At 33.7% G+C, this 23,011-nt stretch overlaps 1 protein-coding gene across 7 annotated transcripts in view; it reads right to left on the bottom strand.

Annotated features, from left to right (window-relative positions):
* The window catches only part of ADGRB3 (adhesion G protein-coupled receptor B3), a 747,209-nt gene that overhangs the window by 140,729 nt on the left and 583,469 nt on the right, over nt 1-23,011 (bottom strand). For all 7 annotated transcript variants that reach the window (XM_024248975.3, XM_054557672.2, XM_054557676.2 and 4 more), the window contains 3 exons: nt 11,365-11,491; nt 9,647-9,750; nt 5,552-5,654 (listed from right to left, as the gene is read on the bottom strand). In XM_024248975.3, the coding sequence (XP_024104743.3) occupies nt 5,552-5,654; nt 9,647-9,750; nt 11,365-11,491 (334 nt within the window). The remainder of the gene's footprint in view (nt 1-5,551; nt 5,655-9,646; nt 9,751-11,364; nt 11,492-23,011) is intronic.

The following is a 23,011-nucleotide window of genomic DNA, read 5'->3' as shown; positions in this document are numbered from 1 at the left end:
ATTTGAATTTTTGTTCCATCACATGGGCTACAGGATAGAGAATGGGGCTGATAATACTGTAAGCAGTATGATCAATACCTGATAGAGACAAGAAACTAGATCTGAGAAATATTTGAGGGTTAAACTGTCATAGGTGGATGATTTGTTAGATTTACTCCATGAGCGAGAAGGAGACATCAAGGATAACTTCCAGAGTTCTAGCTTATGTAATTGGGTTGCAGACTACAGAAAAGGCATTAAATTTTGCCTCTGAATGCAAAAGACTGGGGTGGAGACAGAAATAGTGAATTTAGTGGTGAGCAGGAAATTGTACATGAGGAAATATGAAGGTATGAAGAGAAGGACAGAATGAGATGTATATCTGGGTGTCATAATTATCTTTGCCATAATTACAGCTACTGTTTAAGTGGCACTTACACTTAAACAGTAACACTCTCTGGGTTAAGTGCTGATACCAGCCTCTGGGGTAAGTGCTTCACATGTACTAATTCATGTAACTTTGACAACAAGCTTTGGTCTAAAGATGCAGGGTGTCATGCTTAAGATCACACAAAGAGGAGAACTGGCAGATTTAGGATATTTAAATCTACCTGGCTTACAATACCTTCTCTTAACCATCCCCATCTGAGACTGATATCTCCCAAAGAAGCATGTAGAACACTGAATCTCTGGGGCAGGGGGCAGTCTGCTTCAAAGGGTATCAGGCAGAACTGAATGGATAGCTGTAAATACATGTTCAATATTTTTTCTCAGAAGTCGAGAACACATGGATATTTAGAGGTCACGCATGTATATAAATTTGTGCAGAAGCTGGGACTATTGGCAAAAGAAAGTCATGGGACAAATAGTTAAATTAGAGAGCGCTTGACCCAAGTTAAGGTATTCAAATTTGAGGTTTTACTTTTTAAAAAACGCAATTCTGACAAAACAAAAAAATCTTCCATTAGAGTGACTATAACCTACTAGTTTGGCCCATGTTTACCAATTCTCTCTATTCAAACTACAGAACAAAAATATAACATCTTTATAAAAGGTAAACAACCACAAGATGAAGTAGAAGAAAACATAATAGAGAACAGGACTTTTAAAAGTGCTTCAAGACAGAGAATTTTTGTATCTTTTGCAAGTCTGAATTAAAAGACACAGCCCATTATGTAATACAATGCTCCACACATAAAGAACCATGAGATAATTTCTTCCTAAATAATGCTAAGAAAATGTTTGAACACCCCAAATAATTTAGAAACTTCCCTTTATCTATCAATGAGAACTTTTGCTTTACTCCTAGGTCAATTAAGACTCAAGCTAATATCTCTTTGTTCTCTCACAATTGACTAGTAGTTCTCAAAATATTAACCTGTGTATGCTTGTTATAATATCTGCAATTTATTTCATAATATTTTGGTATTTTCAGTATGATACTATATATGTGCCAGTTAGTTTAACCTGTAATTCTAGGAGGAGTCCAAGAATGCCCAGACTAGTTGGTCAGTTGGCTTTATATCTGGAAGGCCCATACAGGGCAACTACAGGTCCTTCTTACTGAGGTATATCTAGCCACAATCAACACTTTACTCATTATCAAACTAAATACAAAAGATTAGTCTCTATTGGTGAACTAGTGTCTGGTTAATCACTATAATGAATGTATTAATGGATTCCCTTTGATGAAAGCAAAAGCATTGAAGATATGTGTATTGGCTAAAACAGTTAAACCCTCCTTACTCTTAAATCAACTGTACATAAGATTCCATTGTGGCCTATATCCCATATCTTTTAGCGATGAGGCCCACGGTTTTATCCATAATCATTCTGTGTCCAGACATTGGATTAGGAGGATTTCTGACTGAATGACACTGACTAAGGGACACAGAATCCTGCTCCTAGAATGTTGCTATGTCCACCTCACCGAATGTTACATACAGGATGGGTGAAAGTATCTAAAAGGTCAGAGACCTAGGCCCTCATTGAGCTTCCTGAATAGATTTTGTTCCTGATTTGCTAATGAGGGATTGTCTAATAAATATCTAAATGTGTGATAAAATTTGGACTTAGACTTGCTTTTTTTTATAACCTGGTAGTGAGGTTGTGAGAGAGAGAAGCTATCTCGCACCACTTTGAACTTCTTGGGTGGTTATCCTTATCTAACCAAAAAACCAAGAGTTTTGCCAAATTTGTCTTCTATCAGTTAAAAAGAGTGCTATGAAAGCTTCAATATGATTAATTCTTTAAATCCTTAAAGTCCTTTGAAGCAAAAGCAATACATGCTTTTGTCATTAAGAAAAACTATTCTCTAAATTTATGTTTTCAAAATAATCTTTGCTTTCTGCAAAACAGTAGTACCAAAAATAGTCTACTCGGCTCAACAACGACAACAACAAAAAAACAAATGCATACTTAAAGTTGTAAAGGAAATGCTTTACAAATAAATAACATTTGAGCAATACAAAGACATCCTGGTTGAAAGTTTAAATGCACAAAGAGATAAAAGGGAAATATCACTTTATGAGAAAACTCAAAATATAACGAAGTGGGTTATAATTAAATTTTACAACTGCATTTTAAGAAAAGATATAATAAAATGCACTTGGTTCCTTACTTTGTTGCCAGCAATTGAATATACAATTAAAAAATTTGAATACATTTATTTTATGCAATGGATTATTTCAGCTTGTTTACATTTCAATTCAAAAAGAAGCAGAGATACTCAGTAGCAAGATAATCCGGTCAATTATATTTCAATAAGCAATTCAGAGAAAGCCCCTCATATGACACTTCAAAACTATTCTGTACATTGACATCAGATACCAGCTTTCATACAAACTAGCCATGACAACTCACTGAAGCAGCATCAAATAATTTCTTCATCAAAAACCTCTCTCAGATGTTTATACTTTCTAAGATGGGAATACTAAAGCATCAATTAAAACTTATCAGGGAAGTCAAAGATACAAATCTGATCAATTAAAAAATCCCCACAGAAGCAAAGGGATCCTATACAAAACCAAAATAAAATACTTTAGTTATCGAACAATATTTTAAATTTTCAAAAAATAGTTATTTGTAGTTTATGCACATCATAAGTTTATACAGACAACACACTTTGTACTTTTCTATTTTTCTGAGACACCATTAATCCCAAATACAGTCAAACAGATATAGCCTTTCACATACCAAATTCTCATATATAAATACAAATAGAGTCAATCTAATTCAACTAATAAAACACAAGATTATTTCCCCTAGAAAATGTGATATTGTTTTGAGTGACTACGAATAAAATTCCAGTGTTTTGTATTTTTCTCTTCTAATCACTCTAATGTGAATTGTCCTAGGCTTGTAAGAACATCTACTAAGAGCTAGTAAAGTAAAATTAATATAGCATAAAAACAAACTAATAATCTCTTATTTTCTTCATCAATTCTACCACTTACCACCCACTCCTCCCCAAATGCATCAGTAACTACAGTAGCAAAAATTAGCATTAGTCAATCTGATACAAAACCACTTTGGTTGCAAAACTACATAGAAGCTATTCTACAGTTAATTACTTGGGGAGAAACTACATCAAACTCTTATTTTGGTAGTAAGTCAATACCAGCCCTTCCTCAAAATAAGAAATGAAAAGTAAACCAAATTTATCTTGTCTTTGATATTCATATTTGCAGATCTTAAAAGACATTATTACAAAAAAAAAAGAGGACATTGAAAACCTGTGAAGGTCAAACTGGGCAGACAGAATGTAGTTTTTTGAGATAATTTTAGTTTCTGAATATAGCTGGCATTTAGACCTACACAACGTCGTAGACATTAGCTGCATGTAGCCATTGGACATTTGAAATGTAGCTAGTTCAAATTAAGATGTATCATAAGTATAAAATATACTCCAGATTCTTAAGACTTAAAAAAGATTGTAAAATATTGTATTAATATTTTATATTATGTCTTAAAATGTTAATATTGTGGATATTCTGAGGTAAATATTATATATTAAAATTAATTTCATCGATTTTTTTATTTTTTTAATGTGGCTACTAATATAATTTAAATTACATATGTGGCTTGTATTTGTGTCTTGCATTGCATTTCTATTGTACATCAGTGATTTAGAGCATAACCACTATGATGTGAAGTACACCTTGTAGAAATGTCTGTAGTACCATTTGGCTCAGAACTTATAAAAACTTTGCCAAACAGCATGAAACAGTTTTAAAAGCATATTTTGTACTGTGGATCATGCAGTTTTCCATAGTCTAAGGGGAGGTATAACTCAAGAGTGTTTGGAGAGTAAAAAATGACAGAAAAGGAAGAATGTTTTGTGAAAAAAACTTAAACTCTGAGCTCTATCTAGCTGGCTCTAGCTTGACTTTTTCTGGTTCCTGATCCCGGTAAATAATTCCTACTTCAGAGGAAAGGTCTCTTTTTCTGGGTGGAGGTTGAAGGGCAAGTAGTTAAAAAATTGGGAATAAGTATTAACCAGTGTATGAACATTTCTAAGAGATCTGAGGCCCAGCCCAAGTGAAATCAGAATCACTTAAAGCAGCCTCCTAGGTCATATCCAGACCTAGAATTGGGCTCTTTTGGTGGGAATCACCAGTCTCAGGAACGTAGGTTAGCAAAATAAACAGACTATCCATTATCCTTGACATTAATACATGTCCTATGAATATATAATACATGAAAAGAACCTATCAAAGTGTATATGATTATTTTTAAGTGATGGCTTATGGGAAAATTTTTAATTATTCGCTTTAGTATTTGAAAATTAAAAAGCTGAAAAATAACAGGCCTGAAGGCATGTGATCGATTGACAAATAAGTTATCAAAGTGGTGTTTAACAGAATCCTTTTGAGGCAGGGGTAAGTTAACTTCAAATTGCTATTATGGGTTTCTTAAAATACATTTCAGAATAGTAAAGACAATCATTTCTGGGGGAAAAAACATGGTCATTCAACTCATAAATTGGCTCATTCATATAAACAAAAAATATACTTTTACATTCTGCTAAGTATCAAAATACCTTTAGGTTAACCAAAAATTTTGAAAGGCATAAAATCTAAAGTAGCTTTCATCTAACACTCTCTTCAATTATTGCCTATGGATATTTTTCAGGTGGATTTTCAAGAGAGATGTTACACTTGTAAGCAATTTATAGTTACCTTTTAGGAATCAATATGTTAATAAATTAGACCAAAACAAAAGCCTTCTATCCTATTACAATTAGATCTTATTACAATTAGACTAATGAATCAAAATATGTGTTTTTGATGTCCCAAGGCTTTGAACTCATAAAGCTTTGATATAACGTTTAATAAACATACATTTTTACTCTTATGAACAACCTCTCAACCCACAGGGAATTAAGCCAAGGGTATACATTCTGAACTGGAATAGACAATGTTTTTATTCAGAAACCAGTAAAAAAATTTTGCTTTAAAATATAATTTTGTTAGAAGTTCTCCATTTTAGAATGAATGTTTAGATTATCAATAACTAACTATATGCCAAAATATAAACACACAAAAAGAATCAGAATAATTACCAGTGATACCTTATTATGTGTCTGAGTCTGTCCAACCAGTATGAGGATATTGGATGAGATGATAGACAGGCAGAAGTTAATTAGTATTATGGATCTCTCAGAGCGTATGTACCTAGCCAGAGAGAGAAAAGTTAACCAACTTTAAAATCCAACAGAAAGATGAAGAATTCTATATTGTGCAAACTGATGGCATTCATCTGGAAAAATAAGTACTGTAGCACGGGAATATTTACAAAAATAAAAAATATAAAAATAGTTTCTAAAATAAAAAATTACTTTTAGAGACCCAATTTTACAGTGGTATGGCATGTGCAAGAGTCCTTTAGAATTTTTTTTTCTTAGACATTGGTGGGACAGTATGGCATTTCTGATAGAGCCTAAGTTGCCCATCTGTTGTCATGATACACTTTTTTTTTAACTAAACATATAAAGCCTCTTGGAAATATATCAATTAGTATAATACCTTTATATATGTGTGTGTGTATGTGTGTGTGTATGTTTAGCATTATCATATGAATCAACCAATATAAACTTTGAGAACTGAAAAGAAAAAACTCACACAAATTGTGAAGTATTATTGTTATTTACTAGAAGGATACCATTACTTTCATGAAACTGTGAACACTTTTATCCACCCAAGCATTTGAGTGTAATTAGGCTGTTACTCTTTATATTTTTCCTGAATAATTGTTCAAAAAAATGAATCTTTATTTCTAAAAATAAATCCAATCCATAAATGATAATTCACTATTAGGCTGGAAAATCACTTGACATCTGCCATATTTTACCCTTATGAAGAAGTGTTTATATACAGTCTGTTATATAGTTGTTAAGTGCACCAAGAATGTAAGCCATAGAGAAAACTGCTCAGAATCAAATGTTCTACCAGCTGTTTACCCTGAAAGAGTAACAGCTATTTTGCTTCACTGCATTCTGTGGTAAATCACTGAGTGACAGTAACAAAAAGACACTGTTGTATTTGCTGTGTGTTTAGGCCCATTCAATTTGTATTGTAACGTGGAATCACATTCCACAGCAGGCATGAGCTTTTCTATGCAGTATTAGACAGGAGTGCCAATGATCTGGAGGCACTGTGGGAGGTAAAAGTCTGTCAAACTTCTCTCTCTGTCTGTCTGTCTCTCTCTCTCCCTGTCTTTGAGGACTATCAAGGTAGAACCCCCACATTTTATCACACATTTCCAAAAAGAACACAAAAGTAAGAATAACAATAAAATACACAAAGGAGTTTTTGTAATGTAAAAAGAAATTCCCTTTGGTCACAAAACAAACTCAAATGGGACTAACTTAGATCAAATCTTAACACAAAATGGCCTCAGGGTTGCTGAACCTTGTTCCTGTATCATCAGTGGCAAGCAATATAATAAACCACACACTGAGATGCTGAAGACATCGTCAACTATTAAGTTGTCTCTTTTTTGTGGGTGGGGAATATAATATAAAAAGTTAAGGGGCTTCATAAAATTAACCCTTTGTTTGAAGTTAATGGCTTCCATGGAAGCACAAACACACAGATGACATTATGGAAAGGGTTTTAGTGAAACTTTTTGTTCTGTAAATAGACAAAAATATGATAATGAAATATCCAGAATTGACTAGTCTGAAGTTTTTATATGTTTCTATTTTTATCAAAACTGAGCCCTATTGTTGCCTTCATAATTGCTATGAAATGTGTCAATTTTCACAAATTTCTTTACCATGTTAGATTTTTTAAACAAAATTTAAGAATGCTTTATGTTAATACAGTGATGACAAGGACATGCTTCATTATTTTTTCATGTAAAAATGTAACTCTGCCAAACTTATCTGTAGGTGAAGAGAATATAACCTAATGTGTTAAATTTTTGGTGTACATTTCTGATGAACTACATGCAACACCACCAAATTTAAAAACAACCTATTATGTATAAAATACTTGAGAAGCTTGTACACATTACAACTCATTAGAAATCAAAATTTCTAAACTTTTTACTTAGAATAAAAGGTGGTAGGAACCTAACATGCTTTTAGCATACAGTAATATTATACAGTACACAATGTATACCCTACATGTATAATGGCATCCTTCTAGTAAGCAAGGATAGTACTTTACAATTGTGTTGGGTTTTAAATTTCAGTTCTCAAAGTTTCTATTGGTGTTTCTGTAGGCGCTTATAAACTGCATTTAATTCTTCATGTTATCAAGATTCACTTAATAATTCATGGAGTCTTGTCACTTCTTTCAAACTACTAATATTATTTCAATTCTATTTGTAGAGAATGAGTTGATGACCACTAACTTTTAGGGATTTAGATTTGTGTTGTTTCTTGGTACTCTCTTCTGTAATTCTCAAGTTCATCTCAAGTGTTAATAGATCCTTTGAATTGTTTTGGTAATTCTTAGAAAACTATTGTAGTAGTGACTTTCTTGAAATTTCTGCATTAAAGAAAACTTTATTATGGACTAATTAACTGTATGTTTCCTTGATTAAATGTACACATCACCTATTCTGACAATGTATATGCTAGTGTTAGTGATATGTATTGAGGGATAAAGAGAAGGTGGAATTGGTGCCTGAACCCTAAATGCTGATGAAAGGAATTTAGTTCTAAATACTTCAGTGAGCATGAATTATGTTATTACTGTGATTACCAAATTCCTAGTCTTTAAATGCTGCCTCATTTTTGCACAACTGTTATCTAAACAATTGTAGTAGAGGAAGTTGTCTACTTTTCAATGTTTATCCTTCTTGCTTTTGCATTACTGAGACAATGTCTGCTTGAGTGAGCCCTGAACCCAAGATTCTGCTGCCTACAATGTCATGTTTAAACTAAGCATTTATTTCATTTCCTAGAGCTGGACATATTTTATCAGATTGTCCCACTTTGTCAGTATTTCTCACTACTAGATAATTCCTTCACCAGAAGGAAATATTTCTATAATGTACCAGTGCTAATGGGTCAAGAGATACATAATTTTTACTTTTGTTTGAAGCATAAAAACTCTTCATAACTTTGACAATTTAAATATCTGTGACAATTCTTGCTCTCGAAAGGGTAAAAATTATAATGAAGAACAATGCATTTTCTTAAAAGAACAAAGTAAAGTGGTCTTTTTAAATAAAATTGTAATTCATTTTTCAACTGAATGTTTTTTATCTTAAGTGAATAAAGATTAAGATTTCTGAGGCAGAAACATCTACTTTTGCAATTCTAATATTACAAACATTCTGAATATATTAGGTAATTTTCTATATAATAATATAGTTAAAAATATTTAGATTATTTTTCAATAATAAAAATGGATATAAAAATGTTTAACATTTAAAAATTTTAAAATCCACTAGAAAAATCCAGTACTTTGGCCACATGGCTATGTATTTTATCAATATGTGAGTAGACGATAAACTTCACAGGTCTAATTCTTAGTAACACAATAAAAAACAAGTCTTTAAAAATACTAGGCTTTCATATATCAGTAGATGTGATTTCAACTACTGTAGAACAAAATTTTTCAATAACTTCCCCTTGTTTATGTATTTTTATGACTTCTTTTAATCAATTTGTCAAAGTCTCACTTCTTGGACACACTCAACCAACAGGCGTTTTCTGGAATACGTTGGTATTATGTTAGTGCTTTAATATCATAGAAGAGTTCACTAGTTGTCTGGGACATACTGAAAGCATGTGTTTGAAACTTAAGAACTTGAGATCATATTTTTATAACAGATAAATTAATTTGACCATATCAGTTAGACTCACAGCCTCCATAGCAATTGGGATAAATAGAAACCACATATAGATTGAACTTGTGGTGTAAGAGTACTATGCTTGGGGTAAGCAACTTGTTGAAAGCTACTAGCATTTGAAATGAGAATAAAAGTTTATGTGTGTACTGTTTATTTTCTTAACTCAGGCAAATATACAGGAAAATTAGGTAAACACAATTCATTTATTATAGCTCAATCACACCAATTATTACTCTGTTTTAAAAATACTGCTTCCAGTAAATTAAGAAGACAGGAGACATATAATAATTATCACATTCCTTGATTTAACTATGAACAACTAAGCATTGCATTTCAAGTCTATCAATTAATCACTTACCTCCATAATGCTGCATAGACAACTGCTAGGGTAATCAAGGCCAAGCAAGAAAGACCACTGCCTACTATTAGGGTAACTGAAGGTGTGCCAGAGGATTCCATGATCTGTGAATTAAACAAAATAAAAAAGAAACAAATTGGTTTTTAATAAATTAAAATAACTTGTAGACTCAGCAAAGCTAACCTATCACTCAAAAATAGCCTATATAGTTGTCTTAGTTACCAGATAGTTACCCATGAATCCACTCTGTTCTCACATTCTCAACCTCTAAAAATACTAATTCCAGCTTCCCCCTCTCTCCCACTGTGAAGTAATAAAGTCATTAGAGTTTTAAATGGTGGATTACAGAAAATTACATCCTTATAACTTTTGAAAATCAAGACCTAAAACTGCAACTTGGTCAACATTCACATGTTAAATTTTCTCTAGCTAAAATTTGGAGCATCACTCATTTTTCTTTAACTAACTGCTGGTTAGTCATTTCACAATATGATTCTTGGTAAAATTTATCTAGATGCTACTATTTACAACTCATTATGTTACCTATATCTGGTATATAGATATTGAAGATTTTTCAAACTTTCTGACTTTTTGACAGCTTTATTCTAAGTCAAGTATTCTCACATTTAATTGTACTTGCTTGGCCTCTGAGGGTATAGAAGAAAATCAAACGTCAAATTTAAAACCTTCAAGTATAGTTTGTGATTTTTTTTAATGAACAAAATATGTGGAGATAATTATGACAATGCCAGTATCAGTCCCTAAATGCATGACCTTGAAAAATAAGCTTTCTATCTTTTAAAACATATATAAAGATTACATGCATTCACTGACCTGGAAGATTTCTTTACTTGGACACTTACATGACATTAATTAATTAAATTTGTTGGTTTTCATATTGTTAACATTGGGAGTTTGAAGGAACACACTTTAAGCGTGTTCTAAAACCTCAAATATGCACATCAAATTATATTAGTTTTTTGTCATCAAAATTAGTAAGAAGAGTGATGCTTATTTAGGCCAAATGTAGGCAGAATATCACATTTACCTGAATAATAATTGTTCAGCATTCATTCTGAGTTATATTTCCTCAAAATACAATTGATGAGAATATTATTTTTCTTTCAGACAGTTATGTACAGCTGTCTCTTTCAGAAACTATTTTTGAAAAACTATATACTATTAAGGAATAATTTTACAGTTCCTGACAGCCATGCTTTCATAAAAACTTCATTTGATTAACATATGTATTTATTTATTTATATTTACATCCAAGGATACTTCCAGAAAACCTGTACTGAAAATATCCAATGCAGATATGCAATGTGTTTCACTATAGTGTCTGGGGTCTTCATTCTACTACTAACAATACCCTCTCAAATTCCCCAGAACATCTTTCCAGCTTTAAAATAAAGGTTAAGTTGACAATTATTTTTATTTGAAAGTTTGCAGCATATTAGTAATATGATTGGACTTCATCCTTGAAACTACACTGCAGAAATTTCAAGTTAGAAGACATAAAATTGAGTAGAATTTAGTTATAGAATACCAACTAGAATTCATTCCACCAAGCTACTGTAGCTAAGGAGGAGACGAACCCAATTTTGCCACCCTGCAACATTTTCCATTTCCCCACTTAAAATGCAGTTCCCTGGAGAAACACTAGCCACAATGTCCCTGCCTTTGCATTAAAGCCGTGTTTTCCCTTTGTTACTTACTATTTCTCTAGGTTGCTGAGCCAAAATGGCGAAGGTAGAGAGACGATCACATAAGCATTTCGTATGGGATGCATCGGTAAGCACAGTTTTACATCCCTGGGTGGACCACGTTCCCAAAGACTCGTTCCTGCAAAGGGGAGTGAGGAGGGAGGAAATCGGGATAAATACGCCTTATAGCCAAATCCGTAAAGAAGAAAATGCAGTTTAATTGAGAGAATCGTCTACTGTAATTCCTGTACAGGAAAAAAAAATCTACTTGTTGTTGAACAGGATGTAATTTAGATGCATCTCCAGTAATGCAAAGCTAGAGTGGGAAAAAGCAAGCAGGCGGCGGTGCGGCGTGCAGAGAGCTGTCCAGCGCCGGAGGTGCTGAAACCGGGACTAGCTCTGTCCGGCCCTATGCGAGGAACAGCAACGGCAGCGGCGGCAGCACGAGCAGCCGCCAGAGCATTGGCAGCCACTTCCTATGCTCATCGGATTGTTTCAAATACTCAGGGTGTAAAGAGGCTTTTCATATTTTTCTACCAGCTCTGATTCCCGTCCCATATTTTGGACCATAAATGCTGGCTTTTAAAATGCGGATTTCTTTGAAAAGCCTGACTAAAAGGTTACATAGCTTGGATTGGGTGATAGGATCTTCTCCGCTGCTGGTTAGGGATTTTTCCTCCTTTTAGAATAGCTGCTGTGAAAATTTCACCCTGGAAACGGGAAGCAGCAGCAGCGGCATCAGCTGGTTCCGACTCTCATTGCCTTTGCCTGGTATCCAGGGGAGGGGTGGGTTTCAGACATAGCTTCCTACTCCACACTTCACTCAGTCCAGCTCGCCTCTGACGTCCTTGACATTTCTTTCCCTCAACTGCTTCTTTGCCCTGGGGCAGAAGCATTAAGCTAACCCCAAGTCCGCTAGAACATTTAGAGGAATAACCCCACCCCAAAGTCCAGTAGGAGTGGGGAAGAGAGCCTGGTTCAATTTTCTCTTTGGTGTAGCCATTTAAAATGCTAAAGCATATGGTTTATTTCCCACCCCAGCAGAACAATAAAAATGGTATCAACCTACGTCTTGTTCGTGGCGGGGGGGATGGGGAAGAACCCTTCCACCCCCAGCAGAACTACACTACAGGAAGAGAGAAAAAGAAAAAAAATGCTATAGAGCTCAACCAATCAACTTTATTATCATTACACGTGTTCTGTACTGAATGCACCAATTGTCACCTCCCCTCCCCCAGGCATGGAAATTCTCCAGCTAGCAAACCTGTACGTGTGTGTGTTTAAATTTCAAACCAAGTTACTATCTGTGTTAAAAATTACTTCAAAACTCTAAGAGAAAAACACATGGCTTGGTGTTAATTTTGATATGGTGCTTTTGATTTTGCTTCCTCCATCTCTGAATGCCTGAAGCTATTGGGTTAAATAGGCATGCAATTTCAGAGAGATTTCAATGAGACAGGTTTCTCTGTGACAGTTGAACTTCCAAGTTGAGCTACAGAATATAATTCACACTATCCTTTTTTGGTATCTACCAGCAATACATTTTTAATATTCATGATATGACATCATTAATATTTATGACTTAATATACTCTTAATTACAACTTTTTTGAAGAAGAAAATGCACTGTGTTCGAAGAGAGTTAAATAAAAATTCTACCTAACTTTACCCCAATACTTCTAAGTATTGGCCATTTTTGAATGTGTTAGGTCTCTTTTCTTTCTCATAATGTCATGCAACCATGCCAATTTTTTTAAAAAGCAGTTATATTATCAACAGCAACAGTATTAAACTCCAATTCTCCCTAACTGTAGCAGCACATCAATTTACTTCATTAGCTCTCTGTCTCTTATCTTCCTGTGACAAACAGTTAAGGCCAAATGAGAAGCATTTATCTCAGATGATCAAAACTTAAAGAAGAAAGATACACTTAAGAGAATCTGACATGCTTTAAAACATAACATCTGCATTATTCATACTGGATGGCAGCTTTAGTTTAATGCAGTATCTATGCTTTCAAGTGGAGTCCAGTACTTACACTTTTCAATTATGCAGCTATGCCCAATAAATCAATTCAATATCTTAACAAGAAAAATCTTTATGTAAATAAAATCTCTTATGAGACAAAGTTATATACTTATATCCATGTAATCAGACTTCATTACTCAAGATGATGTTAGCATCACCAAACTTTGACTGTTACATATGAAGTGTATATTCAATATCATGTTGCTAGATTCTGAAGATCATGTAAATTTTATATGACATGTTTAGAAATGTGAGTCCATTTACTTTACTCTGTACAATGATTGCATTGCTGACCTGGCCCAGCCCCAGGCAAAACCGGGAAGTAAGTAACGCTGATGTTCATCTTTTAGTCCTTCACTCACTCCAAGCATGAAATGCTTCTACTCTCACTGGGGCCTTTTTCATGCACACTTTCTCTAGGCTACATCACCTCTGTCCTTAACATTCTTTAGAACTATATTCCCTTCATTGACTTTATCTGATTAAACTAACGTACAATTGCATCTGAGTGAGTGAGTACAGCTTAATGTGCTTTGCCAAATTTAAAAGAAGATATATAAAACACAATACTGCATCTGCTACAAGAAGAGCAGAATCTGGAGCAGGTAAGTAGGGGAGAAAACCTTGAGAGGTGAGGAGGGGGGTGGGTAACCACCAAGTTCTGCATTTCATCACACCCAAGAGATAAGTAAGATGTGTGATATTCTGATGATAAAATGTATAGTTTCATTAAGCCTCTTGGTACTTTAAATCATATAAAACTCATGAGTTAGTTTTTTTAACTCACTAGCATACATATAACTATTATTACAAACTCTATAGTATGTGTAGTCTGTATTTTCAAACTTTTCATAGCTTATTCCTACTGTAAAAAATTCTTTGAAAGCATGGTACACATGTCTGATTGATTTCAGGGAGGGCTTGTAAAGCAAATTGATATGTGGCAGAGCAAATGTGAAGCAAAATAACTTCTCCATTCTACACAGAGCAAGATTGCTGAACATGTGAAGTATTCCAGCAGTCACATTATTCTTCCAATGTCATAGTTTTGCATGCTATAATAAATGTATATCTGTGCATTATTCTTAATTATGGAGTCTAGTTTGTTATCAATAGGGTAAACAAAAACAGTGAAATATACATGAAAATTAAAGATATAAGAATAACTGATGATATCAGAAGCAAACACAGAATGATGATGCAGGCATGTACATCATACTGAAAATAACATATTTACTTTTCATAGTGTCCTATCTGGGCATTAAGTCATTTTTTTCCCAAATGGTTTTCAAATGTAACTATGTTTGCAGAAATTCCATACAACCCATTCTTTGTTGACTACACCTACATTCACCCATGTTAGCTGTTAGCTGTCACCTGTACCTCTTCTTCTCTCCATATTAGCCTGGCTAACAGAAGGAGCCTTCCTGTCCCAAGTATTCAAAAGTACATATCCAAAAACACAGAATGTTGTGAAAATATAGGACACAAAGTCTATTACATTCTAGCTTAATATTTACTTGATACCTTTCCCCAGTTTCCTAGGAGTCTACATGGTTTCTTTTTGGATCTGAGTATTTGGTTGAGTTTTTGGTTTCATGAAGTTTTAAAACATGTGTTTATATTTTCTGGCATTTAAAATTAAAGAGAAAAGTTATCAGCTTACTCCAACGAAAAGCTATTTAGTAAAAAGACTGATAGCAAAAATTAATAGTGACACATTTCAAAACTGTTTCAAGAAATCATACTTTTGATCTTTCCAAATACCAATAAAACTAGATATTCTACTTCAATCTTCTATAAAACTGTTTATTCTCTTCATAATAAATCAGTATGTAAATTATTTATTATGAATAAGTTATACACTTTAGGAATTTTATTAACTCGGGATATTAGGAGTACATTTATTCAAAATCAAAATAGCTATAGCAGCATTTTTTTTAATATACACAAAATTTCTAACTACACTACCCTCACATTGTATGTGTACTGACAGAAAGTAATTGCTTTCCAAATCATAATAATAGTTAATTTCTAAAATTTAGGTAAATCTATATTACTTTTGGTGCATATGCCTTACCCAAATGATGATGTATATATGGCTTTTGGTATAAATTATTCTCATAATATAGAAGGATTTTTAGTTTAGATGTGAAAATGTTCTCAATTTTGAGCAAGAACACTCTTCGACGTTAGTTTCTACTTTAAAAGACATTGCAAATATTGAGAGCATTGTTTTTCCAGCAGCTGTTACTACGTCAAAATATGATGAATCATAAAATTAGAAAGTTTTACTGGAAGTAACCTTAGTGATCATCTAGCCCATTGATTTTCAACACTTAATGTACATTAAAATTACCTGAAGAGCACTGACAATTAAACCTTATGATAGGACTTGGGATATTACTTTTTTAAATGCCCTTCAGATGATTTTAGTGTGCAGTCAGGGTTGAGAACCACTGATCTTTTCCAAACACTTAGTTTTATAGATAACGAAAGTGAAGTTCAGTGAATTTAGAAACGTGTTTTAAATCACAGAGTGAGAAGCAAAGCTGGGTTTTTCATTTCCAGGTCAATTTTAATGCTAAACTTTTATTGTAATCTGTTTTAAAACAGAATGTACTAAACATGTCCTATGAAATTATAAGAAGATTTAAAGATCTAATATTGTAAACACATATTTTATGATAAAAAGAGTAACACCAACATAAAACATATATATTCACTTCATTTACTTGGATAAGATTTAGAAGCAGGTACTTTCCCATCACCAGAAAGGACAGTTGTCATCCACTATGCTGGGCCTGGAGTTAACAGCAGTTCCTTCATACCATAACACCGAGGTTCTAATTTGTTATCTAAAAATTAGCTAGTTCCAGGAATTCTCTAAATTTAGATCTTCCCCCATGCTCCTCTATACCTGTTAATGCTCTCCATTCAACACCATAATATTAGTTGATACGTTCACCTTGCTTTCTTTCATTTATAAAATGAACACTCTACATGCCATATGAGAATACTAGTGCTTTTGAGAACTATATTATGTCGACTTTGAATCCCTGACACTGTTTCTCACTTACTAGTCTTAATAATAAATGTTCAGTTCATGTAATGATTTTTTCTTTTTTCTTTGAGATGGAGTCTTCCTCTGTTGTCCAGGCTGGAATGCAGTGGTGTGATCTCGACTCACTGCAACCTCCGCCTCCTGGGTTCAAGCAATTCTCCTGCCTCAGCCTCCCGAGTAGCTGGGATTACAGGTACGTGCCACTGCACCTGGCTCATTTTTTGTATTTTTAGTAGAGACGGGGTTTCACCATGTTGTCCAGTCTGGTATCAAACTCCTGACCTCAGGTGATCCACCCACCTTGGCCTCCCAAAGTGCTGGGATTACAGGTGTGAGCCACCGCACCCGGCCCATATAATGATCTTTTACCTTTTGATGGATAACTTTTAATACTGAGTTTGATCTAGACAGATTATTTTTGTTGTAACTCATTTGCAGTCCTTTAGCATATAGCAGACATGTAATCTGAAGAGTATCAATAGCTCTTAATAGGGTCTTCTACTTGCTAGTCTTCAAACATCATTTAGTGATGAACTCTGTAGGATTTCAGCATCATGTGGTGATTATGTTCAATTCAACAGTGAGGCTTGAATCTTTACTAACCAGTCAATATGTATTTAGTGGGTGCTTTTCAAATACCAGATGAAGTAGAAGACACATGAACAAAATGTAGTTAGTTTCTTAGAGAAGCTGACAGATGACTATACACAATCTAATAATATGTTTTCTGCCTAATTAGTTCTACAAATTATCCCAGAAAATGTTGTCAGTCCTACCCTTCTATTTCAAGCCACCATCATCTCTTGTCTGGGATAGTCTCTTCATTGTGTTTCTTGCCATTTACCCTCAAGTTTAACTTCAGTAAAAATCCAGAGAGATCCTGTCAACAAATATGTAAACTCCACTAAAAATCATGTCACTCCTTTGAAAACTATCAATGGTTTTTCTGATCTCACTCAGAGTAAAAGACAAAGGTCTATTTATAATGGTCCTTATAATGGTCTACAAGGAATTATACTATCTGGTCTCTTACTGGCTTCCCACATTCATCTCCTAACACACATATATTTGCCCACCACTTCCAACTGCTCTGAGTTCCTTATTGGCCTTTCTTGGCATTTTGTGCTAGCTATTCCCTTGGCCCAGAATGCACTCTTCAAAAATATTCACATTACCTGTTTCCTTACATTATGTAGGCTTCTGCTTTTATGTCATCCTATCAGAGATGTTATCACTGACTATCCATCAGTAATTTCTCATCCGTAGTAGGTAAAAAATGGCTACAAATTATATTTAACACTTCCCATCAAGAGATGGAGTCTATTACCTCCTCCTCTGAATCTGGATACATGTATGGTGACTTGCATTGATCAAAAGAAGGCAGTGGAAACGATGTGTGACTTGTTAGCCTAAGCCTTAAGAGGTCTTAACGGTGTCCACTCTTATCATCTTGAAGTGCTGCTATTATGTGAAGTAGCTCAGGCTAGCCCTACTGAAGATGAGAGACTGGCACCAGCCACTAGACATGTTAGCGAGGTCATACGTGATTATCCAGCCCCAAGTTAAACTTCCAGATGGCAGCCTCTTTAATTATATCAGATGAAACTAACTGGCTGACCTCAACCTAATAGCTATGCCATAACATTTAAATCAAATAATAATGATTGTTGTTTTAAGCCACTAAAATTTGAGGTGACGTTATAAAATAGCTGATACACAATACAAGCACTTTCCAAGTGCCCTTTGCCCTTACTCTGATCTGTTGTTGCCCATTGCACTTATCACAGTTGATGTATTATATACTTTCCCATTTGATTTTTGCCCATCTTTGCTCACTAGAATGTACATATCATGAGGACAGGTATATTGTTATGTTCACTTTGGTATTACCTGATTCTAACACACTGCTTGACACATAGTCAGTGCTTAATAAATATTGGTTGAATGAATATCTGTTAAAGATTTTGATTTGATATAGTTGGAGTTTCCTACATCATTCATTCATTCATTTATTCCACAAATATTTATTCATCATTAAATATGATGCAGGTGCTGTGCTAGGTTATTGTGTAGACATATTAGATTTCTACTTGGCCACTTTTCAGAGCTCGAGAGCTTCACTGGAAATTATCTCACAGGTGTAGTGTCACTGCTGTTGTGTCATAAAATACACATTAAAACCAAGAATATGTCACTCTTGAGGTCATGAACATTACTTACAAGAATGGTAGCACCAGTGTTATTGCCAGTAACATCTTTTTTTGTTGTTTTAAATTGGAAATAGTGAGCGTAGAAAGGAGTATGGTAAGAAATAACATTAAGGAAGCCAATCTACTGGGTTATAAATATGTATAAGTATCTTTACAGCATGATTTATTAATAATTAAAGGTTAAAATATGCTACCTGCCATCATTAATTAGTCAACAGGCAAATCATCATCACACTAGTGAAAATAGCTAATTTATTCAGGGTCCAGTCAGTGTTAGGTGTTGTGGTGAATAACACACTTTAAAAAATTTCTTACACTAAATACCAAGGTAAATATTATTGTTATTTCCTCTATAGGAAAATGGATAAATTAAGCTCCCAGATCCACCCAGGATCATGAGGGCCTTATAGATGAAACAGCCTAGAGTCAAAAGTTGCCTGGATATCTCAATTTCTGTAATATAGCCATGCAAGCCCTGGACTGCCTATCTTTGGTGGTGTTATTTTATGTTTAAAATAAATAAATGGAGCCCAGAGGTTGTGACTTTCCTAAGGACATCCACCCGGTAAAGGGTTGTGCCAGGAATTGAGCTCAAGTATGACTCCAAAGCAGATTCCCCTTACCCTGTTCTCTCAGTGAGGACTAGACACAGTGAGAGAGCACGGCCAAAGTTAGGAACATACAGGAAGAGTACTCAGAAATGGTGAAAGAAAACTAGGAATTAATATCTCACAGAAAATAAGTGGAGAGAATTTCACTAAAAAGTGATTGATCAAAGGTCAAATAAGAAAATAAAAATATGAAGCTTGAGATGGTCACTGTGGGCATGGAGCAGGCCATTGAGCCATTAAGAGCCTTAGGAAGAATAATTTTAGCAGAGGGGTCAGATATAAATTAGATTGCTAGAAGTTAGAAAAAGAAACCTTGTGATATCAAAGAGTTTATCAACAAAAGTGAAAAGACTGAATGCAAGTCAGATAGCACAAAAAATTATATTTTTGTCAAGTATGCTTTTACTTTGAGGTGGGGATCAATCTCCCAACAGGTTACAATGCAGATCAAAACAGTCCAGGAGACAGAGACCATGACAGGATGTAGTGATGATGAGAAAATAATCTTATAATTTGATTCAGAATAATGATGAGAGTGTTAATATTAAAAGGAAGGAAAGAGAAAGTATCTTATATTGAAGTTGCAAGGGGAAAAGCATTATTGATCTCAATGAGATGGAAGAAAATCCAAGAATAAAGTTTAATTTATGTCATTTTAAGTATTTTTTTCTTAGAAAATTTCAAAACATTTGCTTCAGCCATAAAAAAACGGCAGACATTTTAAAAAAGAGACAATTTGAGGGAATAGAAATGGAAACTTGAATAAAACTGAAGAAGAGTACTGCTATACACATTAGTTCATGGATTAATTATACGTGATGTATTTAATAAAACAACAAAATACATTTTAGTTCTGTATGTAACTAGATTAAGAAAGATTTCCAAGGTTGTTCTTGGGTGTAGGTAGGGGAAGATCCTAAATTATTTTTTCTCTCATTTCTTTTCAAAATACTTTAAAATGCCTCGAACATTGATCGTTTGTTAATCTAAAAGCCATAAAATAATTCATTCTGTTTGTATATTTTTTTCCTCAAAAAAACTGTTTATCTGGGCTAGGAACCAATTTTTCGCCTAATATAATTTGCAGCAGTTGAGATGCACAACCGTGAAAAAGCAGTATTATTTAACTAAAATAGAGCATATTTAAACATATGTTACTTTCTACACTAGTTTTCAAGTGATCTGGACAAAAAGCCACTCCAGAGATTTGACCGGACCATTGTAAAATTGTAACATAGTGCATCCAAGATCTCACCAATTTAATATCAACTAGCTCACTTCCTGACTCTAATGGCTTTCACTTCACAAACCTTTTAAAAATGATTAATCTCAAATATCATACATTTAGAAAAATACACATGAAAAAGCATGAAATATATATTGAAAAAATAATTAAGAGTAATTATCTCAGGGTGACAAATTATAGGTATTATTGTTTGCTCTGTTATATTTTTATACTTCTCCATTTTTCCAGTGTAACTATATTACTTCTGCAATCTGAAAAAAAAAAATTCTTTTGAGATTCAAAAGAAAAAGGCCAAGTGCAATGGCTCACACCTGTAATCCTAACACTTTGGGAGGCTGTGGTGGACAGATTACTTGAGGCAAGGAGTTCGAGACCAGCCTGAGCAACATAGTGAAATCCTGACTCTACTAAAAATACAAAAATTAGCCAGGCATGGTGGTGCCTGCCTGTACTCCCAACTACTTTTGAGGTTAATGTAGAAAGATCGCTTGAATCCGGGAGGTTGAGAGTGCAGTGAGCTGAGGTCATGCTACTGCATACCAGCCCCTGAGTGACAAAGTGAGACTCTGCCAAAAAAAAAAAAAAAAAAAAGAGAGAGAGATTCAAAAAAATTATGTAAAATAATACCAAACTAACACAGGCAGCTATTTATATTTTACACCTTTTTTTCCTTTCATTACTTTTGAAATTATAATTATGGTGTGGCTTGGCTATACCTGACTGAGTCATGCTTTTGGCATGGGATCATGGGTTAGCTTGCTTTCTAAGTTAAAAATCTGAGCACATGCCTGCAAGCCTATCCCAAAATGGAAGGATAGTGCTTAAAAATAACTGTTGAGACATCAAACTGAGATATCAATTAAGGGTTAAGCTTAATTCACTAAAAATTCTGCTTCATTAGTTCTGGGATGGGGCCAGGAATATGTGATTTTGATATCAGAGTCTTTAGTTTCAAAAAACAGAAATTTTAACTCTTGAGTTAATCATACTTCAGAATTATGATTCATCATTGCCTACATACAAAATGCAAAAATAAGGGTTCACTGGACATTTATATAAACAACTATTTGAGTGAAACAATATTCTTATAATTTTGAAAATGGGAGTCCTCAGTATTAGAGGAATGTTTCTTTTTTAACTTCCTTAGTGTACTATGTGCAAGTTGGGAACTCAAATATTAGTAGCAGAGAGAAAACAGAGATGGGTGGAGTGGCTGCACGAAATATTACTATATGCAAGCACTTTTAAATGAAATAAAGAAATATGAAAAACTGGATTCAATTAAAATGTAAACTAGGAAAATAATCTGTTCACCTTAAACTAAGTGGTTCATAATCATATATATACTAAACTAATATTAATTTTGCAACAATCCCAATATCACTCATTTGAAACTATTGAATTCTTTTTTAAAAATCAAAATCAATATTTCAGCATTGCAGTGTTCAAAGTGAAAAAGCTCATTCAATAAAAGCCAGCTGAAAATGTTTTGTACTTACTCAGTAATAGAAATAAATACATTCACCAAATCAAAATTTGAAATAATGGCTTCAATAAATATTAGATAATATTTTCTTTTCAATGTTTTTTTCCTCTAATTGAAATTACTTTAGATTTATTTGTGATCAGTTTCAAAAAGCTTGCCATTTTTCCACCTTTTTACATGATCTATATGATCTATGAAATAAACATCTTTGTCCTGCATATAATCTTTAAGTTGAATTTTACTTTTAAATTCCAGATGTGATAAGAAGAAACTTGGCTTCTACACAACCAGAGTACTGTCATCAGGACATCACCAGCCTAACCTGGAATCCAGTGTGCTCATTTATAAAATTAGCCGTTGCATGCTCTATCCACTTTATAGGAATATCGTGTTGATAAAAGTCAAGATAATGAATATTCTGGACAATTATTTATTTAGTGGTTGTATGGACAAGGCATTATTAGTAGGGATAAAAATAATTTCTCTACAAATTGAAAGTTCTATATAAGTACAACATATTTTCACGATGATCACCTGTACAATTATTTTTGACAAGAAAGCCATGTCAGAGTGGTTAAGTGACATGAACAAGATTATCCATCAAGGATTATCCCTCTTATGTTGGCACCATAACATTTCCAGGTTTGAGAGGAGCATACCTGAGCCCAGATTTGGAAGACTCAAATTTAAGAGAAATAAAATAATTAATGTATTTCATGAAGAAATAAAGAAATTTAATGAATTGATTTTCACCATGAATTTCTTTTTTTCTTACTGTTAAGATTTTAAGAAGTTTAAATGGAACTCTTGATAACCAAATCTTTTGGGATCAGCTAAACCACATATTGTTTTTAAGTCATGGGTGGCCAGTAAAATATGAACAGAAAAATTATATGCTACCAAAGGGAAGAATTCATATATTCTGGCATGAAATGCAAAGAATGTAATCTTCCTATCTTCTAAACACTACCATTGCCAAGAAATTATCAGTGGAAACCTTCCACTCAGAACAACT

The sequence above is a fragment of the Pongo abelii genome, chromosome 5, assembly GCF_028885655.2.
Source record: "Pongo abelii isolate AG06213 chromosome 5, NHGRI_mPonAbe1-v2.0_pri, whole genome shotgun sequence".
Taxonomy (NCBI): Eukaryota; Metazoa; Chordata; class Mammalia; order Primates; family Hominidae; genus Pongo; species Pongo abelii.
The sequence above is the reverse complement of the archived record's forward strand: the minus strand, read 5'-3'. Positions and strand labels throughout refer to the sequence as shown.